General features: G+C 50.9%; 1 protein-coding gene across 1 annotated transcript; it reads right to left on the bottom strand.

Moving 5' to 3' along the window:
* Window positions 1-270: 270 nt before the first annotated feature.
* LOC125514221 (protein NRT1/ PTR FAMILY 8.3-like) lies at window positions 271-2962 on the bottom strand. The gene is made up of 3 exons (XM_048679510.1): window positions 2759-2962; window positions 2250-2352; window positions 271-2142 (listed from the first exon to the last, which is right to left on the bottom strand). The coding sequence occupies exons 1-3, from the start codon at window positions 2801-2803 to the stop codon at window positions 551-553; spliced, it is 1740 nt and encodes a 579-aa protein (XP_048535467.1). The 5' UTR covers window positions 2804-2962; the 3' UTR covers window positions 271-550.
* Window positions 2963-8291: the final 5329 nt, after the last annotated feature.

The following is an 8291-nucleotide window of genomic DNA, read 5'->3' on the forward strand; positions in this document are numbered from 1 at the left end:
GGTGTATTGAAATATCTCATGTAGGCCTCCTATGGGCCGGCGCATATAGTCTCGTATAGAGTTAGTTAGTTAGAGATATACTAGTATCTAGTTAAACCTTCTTTTATCTCTATATGTTCTGTTGTACTTCAAGTCTTGTATGCGATCATGAGATGAGCCTCATCATTATCAATAAATACCCGCGGCTCTCTCTCGAGAGGGTAGAACGCTTCCACTACAATTTCTACACTACTCGCATGTTAAATGCAAATTTCTGTCCTTGGATTGAAATAGAAGAGAAGCACACATTCATACTGTCATCTTGTAATCTTTCTACAATCCAAGAAAGGGCACCAACAAAAATTCAAAAAAAATGGTCCTGCCATAGGATTACACTACGGCCATGAAAAAGAAAAGAGAAGTGATATCCTACATTTTCTCCCTACTATGCCCTGTGTATATATGTACCTGGCTACTAGCTAGTTACTGTTCATCCATCACCAATTGGCGATTGTGCAATGTAATCTATGTAATGGAATGGAATGGAATCTTGAAGATTTAGAGCAAGCGATCACGAGATGACCTTCTTGAGCCTGTAGTTCTTGACGATGCCGCTGTACACGACAAAGTTGAGCGTGCACATTGCAGCCATGGCCCAGAAGAAGTAGTCGAGGTGGCCCTTGTTGAGGTCGTCGGAGATCCACCCGGGGCTGTCTCCCGTCGCCGTGAAGGCCTCCACGATGGCGTAGATGAAGGAGCTCATGTAGCTCCCCAGCGCGATGGTGAGCAGAGCGAGCGACGTGCACATGCTCTTCATGGTGTCCGGCGCCTCGTCAAAGAAGAACTCCAGCTGCGCGATGTAGCAGAAGACCTCCCCGCCGGCAAGGAAGAAGTACTGGGGCAGCTGCCACGAAATGCTGATTTCTTCCCCACGCGCCGCGCTGTCGAGCCGCTTCATTTCCACGAGCGCTGCCACCGCCATGGTGAGCGCCATGAGGAGCCGCCCGGCACCCATCCGCTGCAGCTGCGACGGCTCGCCGTCACCGCTCGAGGAGAAGCTCCTCAACGCCGGCACGATCACCTTGTTGTAGAGGAGCACCCATGTCATGACGCAGATCACCTCGAAGGAGGCCAGCGACGCCGCGGGCACCGGCACCGACAGGACGGTCATTTCCATGGCACTGCCCTGCTGCACGAACGTGGTGTTCATCTGCGAGAATGCCGATGACACGACGACGCTGGTGATCCATACGGGAAGCAGGCGGAGGAGGATCTTGAGCTCCTCCACCTGAGTCACGGTGCAGAGCTTCCACGAGGTCGCCGCCTCCGGCCTCTCCTCCATGTCCGACTCCGTGACGATGGCCGCCTTGTCGAGGAACTTGAAGTCGCTGGTGTGCGCGATCCTGGGCTGGGGCGAGTCGATCTTGTCACTGACCTCGTAGAGGTGTCCGGCTTCGGCGGGCACCTTGACGCTAATCTTCTTGCACGCGGCAGCGACGACCTGGCACAGGCTCTTGAGCGGCGTACCGGCGGGCATGCGGCGCTTGTACATGGGCGTGGCGAGCATGAAGGCGGCGAAGGCGAGCGCTATGCAGGCGGTGGCGATGCCGAATCCGAGGCCCCAGCTGACGTTCTGCTGGATCCAGACGAGGAACACGCCGGAGATGATGGGGCCGAAGCTCACGCAGAGGTAGAACCAGCTGAAGAAGGACGCCTTGCCCTCCCGGTCGGCCGGGCTGTCGTCATCGAACTGCTCGGCGCCGAATGGCAGCAGCGACGAGCGCACCCCGCCGCACCCGATCGCCACGAGGTACAGCCCCACGAAAGCCACGGCCTGCGAGCTCAGCCCCCACGTGCCGGCGGTGCCGGCGCACGACGCGCCCGCCGCGCACAGCGCCGCCGTGGTGGTGGGCACGAAGGCGGAGAAGGTGACGAGCATCATGCCGAGAAGGTAGACGACGAGGGAGACGAGGATGGTGTTGTAGTTGCCCCAGAAGGAGTCGGCGATGATGGCGCCGAAGACGGGGGTGAGGTAGCTGGTGCCGAACCAGGTGGCGACGTTGGATGCGCTGGCGAGGTTGGTGCCGTGGAGGACGGTCTCCAGGTACACCACCAGGTTGGTGGAGATGCCATTGAACGCCGTGCTCTCCAGGCATTCGAACACTGCACCAACAATGGCGAAAGTTCAGTTAAACCACTAGCTCCTCTCCAATTAATCTACATTTTTGTTGGCTGGAAAAGCAATTAGAAGAAGATGGAGCTTTGCTTACATAGAATTACTGCGGGTGCCTTGCTGCCGCCCCGCTTCTTATGCTTGAGGAGTGGCACCTGCAGCTGCAGGCTGTCGTCCTCTTGAACCTTTGGGCCATGACTCTGTAACAGAGATAATTGCAGGAATTGTTAGCAACCAGAACAGAATCTGTTAAAAAAAATGCAGTTGTATTGACGAGCTGTGGATGTGATGCTGCAGCACGACCGTGATGTGGATGTGCCTGTCTGGTTAGAAAAGGAAGGGGGCTGGATATGCATGTCAGCATGTGTTAACCACGTGTTAATAACCATTTTCTTCTCTGTGTTCTTGTAAGTTAGACTTGGTCTAATGGAGGTGCACAAATGCTCTTCTTGTGTGGACGGATGCTGAAGCGTGGTTGCGGATTTTGCATTTCAGTTTTCATTGTACTGATCCTCCTTCCAGAACGAACAGGGGGGCAGCACAGGAGGAAGAGGAGGAGGAGGATGGTGGCAGGGAGCGGCAGGAGCGGCGCGCGCTGATCGTTACCTCGGGCAGGAGCGGCGCACGCTGGCCTCTCTCCATGGCGTCCATGTCGCCGACGAGCTCTGTGTCTATCGGAAGCGGAAGTTTGAGCTAATCCTAATTCCTAACTAGTAGCTAGCTTTCAGTTTGAGCTGTGAGCTTTTTCTCAGCTCGCCTCAGGCCTTGGCTGCTGCTCTGTCTGTCTGTCTGCTGCTGCTGTGTTTCTGCTGCGGGACGGAGCTTATATAGCAAGCAGGATCCAGTGGCTAATAATAATCAAATCTCTCTCACCAACAATTGCGCATACGAGTTTGTTCTCAGTCGCACCGCACGACTCCGCTCGCCATGCGGCGAAGTTTCCGCGCAGTAGGCGGCGGCTAGCTAGGTGCTTGCGGCCTGCAGGCTCAGGTTGCATGCAGCCACTCATCGCCGGTCGCCGGTCTCCACAGTGTGTGCCATGTCGGATTGTTTATCTAGTAATAATAGAAACGTGGTGATTTGCTTGGCGCCGGACGGAAGAGGGACTGAACTGGGCGTGGCAACAAGTTGGGATCACAGGGACAAACGGAGAGAAGTCGGGTCGATGTCTGTCTCATCCAGTGGTGCGGTAGGTGCAGAGGCTGAGAAGGATGATGAGCTGATTTTGTCAAACGGAGAGAACGATGGTAAGTCAAACTTGTCGTCGATCGACTACCGCCAAGGCTGGTATCCATTCAGTTTATAGGTGAGCTTCTGAACTGTTCCTTCCTTGATTTGGAGGATGCGATTTGAAAGGGAAAAAATACAAATGTCAGTCAATCAATGTGTGCTGAAGACTGCAGCAGTGTATTTGACCCCCTCGAGGACCACGAACGGTCTATATGCACCTTGCCTAATGATGATCCCAGCTCTAAGGTCATATGCGTTCGACTTCACCTAGCGGCTAGCACTTTGTTGAATGTTGAGCACCTACACCTCCATCAACTGAAAAGTGTCGAAGTAGAGTCAAGCTCCTCTTTCTTCCTTCATCCAGACTTTCCTTCTCGCCTTTTACCTTCAACTTTGGTGAGAGGATATTCTCCATAAGAGAGCACTGAGACGCTGCCAAAACCATAAGGAGATCCAAAAAAGCTCAGTCCTGCAATCAAGTTCCTACTCTTCTCTTAGAGCATCTTGAGCCGGACATAGCCCATTTGTTCGCGGCGTAGCCATCCCTCTTATATCCAATCCCCTGAATCCAAACAATCTCATGCAACGTCGATCAACACGGCGTAGATAAATTCAACACATAGCATACGCTCGGACATAGCAAGTTCATCATTACAACTTGACATAGCAAGTTCACAAAATATGGACACTTCGACTACCATAGCATTGCTAGATCTAGATAGATACCTCACCACTTCCTTGCCAGGCCCTTCCCCTTGGAATCTCCAAAACGGGCGTTAGTAGGCGTTGAAGTCCTCATCATACGCATCAGCATCTGGAGGGCCATCGTCGTTGCTAGAGGTGGACGAGAAGGGTGGTCCGGCCAGACATCTGGTGGGGTGGGCCTGCTCCTTGTCAAGGCGGCTAACTTTAGCCGCAGCGGCCACCTTCTCCTTGGCGAGGCACTCGGACTCCTCAAGCCACAATGCCTTCGCATTTTTGCGGCGATGGATGAGTACATTTTGCTTCACTTTTTACCCCTTATTTTTGCGTTGTAGTCAAAGGATTTTCATAATTTTATCGCATTCGCGCCACCTATTTGGTTGTTTTTGTCAGAATCTCAAAGGAGCAGGAGATTTAAGCATTGATTGGAAATCACCTATTTCTGGGTAAACACCATGCTAATTGATGTAATAATAACCTAAGATCAAAATGGAAAGAAAACCAGGAGCGCAAGCCTTACCAGGAGAGAAGACAGTGTGCAGTACGGCCAGCTCCCCATGGTCAAGAATTTCATCCACATGTGATTGGATCTCGCATTCGGCGAACAGAGAGGCCACAACCATGAAACGGGAGCAGAAAATCAACTCTAAGAGGGATCTGGATGGGAAATCGATGGAAGGGCACCGCCACGCCATCACCTCGACAAAGGAGACTACGACATCAACTATCATCATCATCCACATCCTTGCCATCGACCCCTCCATTCATTTATTTGTTATACCGAACCTAATATGGATTCATACTCGTGTTGCATTAATCATCCATCTGTAATTGCTAGGAACACCATGATGATGTTTATTATCTATATTTCTAAGTAGAACCCTAGTTCCCGGGGATATGGAGGAACCCTAGTATGTGTATGAACTGAACACCAATAAGAGGCAATATTTTTCTTATATGTTTGTGTTAATTATTCTTCATTATGTTGTGTGAAGTCGATCACACAACATATGCCTTAGTGGACATGAAAGATGTTACTATCATTGGGAAGCGGGGATGTGGAGGTAGTGTTGTGACAGAAGTTATCTCCCTCCTTTGTCGAGCTATGATAAGGGAAATAACGGAGACCCCATAGCTTTAATCCGCGTCCACTGGAAGTCCCTTAATCATCATTGCTTGCACCGGCAGGAGGGGATGGTGGTGGCATGCGTGATACGGAGTTGCGGTAGTATGCATGTATATTTATTTGGCTCCGCCAACACATTAAACATATAACATGGATTGGTCAACCGATAATTGTGCTTGTGTGTAATAAAATAACAAGCATACAAGTGGTGAATCTGTACTCCTTAAGAAACTCTGAGCCCTATTGCAGTTTCCATCACTTTGCATTACTCTTTTGTTCTTCACTACTTTTATAGTGCACTTTAACTTTCTTTTAAACAATCTTGCGATGTTTCTTCCTTCACAATGTTTTTGCTTTGGATCGCAAATAACTTATGGGCACTTAATGGTAAACCTCTATAAGAGGCAAAGGGCATTTCCTAAGCTCTTTGTGGGATACTCCTACTTCGAAAGTGCCACAACTGTATCTTGTACACTTAACACATCAAGCTTTTTCTAACATTGTTGTTGGGGAGCTATGTGCCTTTGGTCTTTGTTTTGAGTTTTGGTTTGTTTTGTGTACTAAGTTTCTTCGCAGTTTCTAAGAACCATGGACGAGTTCAAACATTTATATCACGGGCCAATTCCATTTTCCCCCTTAATTTGCACCCACTATCATCTTTACCACTAAAAAATTGATGTGCTCAACGTTGCTCCTCTTCCATCAAAATCCCTTATTGAAATAACCTTTGGTGCCGTTTTCGCCCGGTCAAAGGGATTTTACCGTCATCGAGACATCTCTTGTACATAGTTACCCCTCTGTGCATGTTTCACTTACACGTGGGACCTGTCCTTGGAAAAAGAAAAGAAATCTCTCTCTCTCTCACACACACACACACACCTCCCCCCTCTCTCTCTTATAGGTGGACCCCACCCTAGAGAAAGTCTCTCTTCTTTCTATCGTCTCTCTCTCTCCCTCTAGTGTATGCCGGAGAGCAGGCCTTCTTATTCCCGCATTTTATCATACCGCATCGAGTGCAATGTTTTTATACATAACAAAGTGAGCAGGTTACCAATAGGAAGATGGACCACCTCTCTTGTTCATTCCATAGGAAGATGAACCACCCGTCTTGTCCATTCCATTAACAACTGCTTGTTGTTCTTTCCTCTTCTTGGTGATATTGACTCCATCTTTGCATCTCCCATTCTATTAATTCAACTAAAGAAACACTATCATTTCAGGTTAGCATGAATTGTTCGGATTACGTACTAAGCGTAACATGTTATCCCTTAAGACATCCACGGAATTTGTAATGCATCCAACTGTTACCGAAAAAGGCTTTCGCCCCGCTTTATATTATAAAGCAAACCGCCCGAGCCAAACATCCAACATAGTTCAAACAACAAACACACACACACACAGGGGGTTCACCCCAATACGAGTACAAGGTTCAATGCTGAGGGCACAGCTCAACAAGCCCAAGATGAAAACCAAACACAGGAATAGCACCACATGCAGTAGGCTCTATCGGGCTCCGGAGGGGGGGCGGCAGCGGAGGTGCCACGCGGAAGGCCATCGAGCGAAGATCGGCGAGGAGGGTGTTGATGGCGTCCCGGTCCTGAGGGCGGCTAAGCGGCCACCAAAGCTGCAAGTAACCACACATTTTGAAGATTGTGTCAGTCGCACGTCGAAGGGGCACTTTCTGGATAACGAGCTTGTTGCGGATAGTCCAAAGCGTCCAGGCGAGGACTCCAACGCACATCCATCTAATATGGCGGTAGCGAGGAGGGGCGGCGTGGATCTCTTGAAGCAGGTCGGGGAAGTTGCTGTTGCAGCACTGCCCCACCAACCGCCTCACGGAAGCAGGACCACAAGAATTGGGCGGTGGAGCAAGAAAAAAAGATGTGGTTAGAATCCTCCACCGTGCCGCACAAGGGGCACATCCCATCTCCTGGTCCATTGTGTTTGAGGACCTCGATCCCAGAGGGAAGGCGTCCTCTGATCCACTGCCACAGGAAAATCCTAATCTTCAGAGGAAAGCGAATGTCCCAGGTCAGGCTAAAGGGCTCAGGGGACAACGAGGGGGCGATTGCCGCGTATAAGTAGTTAGTGGAGAAGCAGCCAGATGGCTCCAGGCGCCAGGAGATGGAGTCGGGGGCACCCTCGGCGTCCATCGGGAGAAGGGCGATGTCCTGGAGGAGGGAGTCCCACGCAGCCACCTCAGGGGGGGCAAAAGGACGCCGGAAGGCGAGACGCCCTAAGTCAATAAGGGCCGTCTCGACAGAGACCCGAGGGTCAACCCCTATGGCGAATAGGTCCGGAAACCGAGCAGCCAGGGGAGTCTCCCAGCCAGCGGTCAAACCAAAACAGAGTCGAGGATCCAGAGCCAACTGAGATGGATGTGCCAATGCGGAGCACGGGCAGGAGTTGAATCACAGCTTGCCAGAACTGGGATCCGACCGAGCGCTGACAAAACGCAAGCGGATTTCCACGGAGGTACTTGTTACGGATGATGGTGAGCCAGAGGCCTCGCTCCCCATTGGCGATACACCAGAGTCACCGGGTCAGGAGAGCAATGTTCATGCGCCGAGACGACAAGATGCCCAGACCACCCTGGTCCTTGGGCTTTGATACGTCTCCAACGTATCTATAATTTTTGATTGTTCCATGCTATTATATTATCAACCTTGGATGTTTTATATGCTATTTTATATGATTTTTGGGACTAACATTTTAACCTAGAGCCCAGTGCCAGTTTATGTATTTTCCTTGTTTTTCAGTATCGCAGAAAAGGAAAACCAAACGGAGTCCAATTGACCTGAAATTTCACGGAGACCATTTTTGGACCAGAAGAAGCCCACAGAGTACCGGAGATGGGCCAGAAGAGTCCTAAGGCCACCACGAGGGTGGGGGCGTGCCCCCTACCTCGTGGCCGCCTCGGGGACCCCCTGACTTGTTCCCGACTCCAACACCTCTTATATAACCCCAAACTTCCAGAAAGAAACCTAGATCGGGAGTTCCACCACCGCAAGCCTCTGTAGCCATCGAAAACCAATCTAGACCCGTTCCGGCACCCTCCCGGAGGGGGGAATCCCTCTCCGG

Source organism: Triticum urartu, chromosome 6 (genome assembly GCF_003073215.2).
Source record: "Triticum urartu cultivar G1812 chromosome 6, Tu2.1, whole genome shotgun sequence".
NCBI lineage: Eukaryota > Viridiplantae > Streptophyta > Magnoliopsida > Poales > Poaceae > Triticum > Triticum urartu.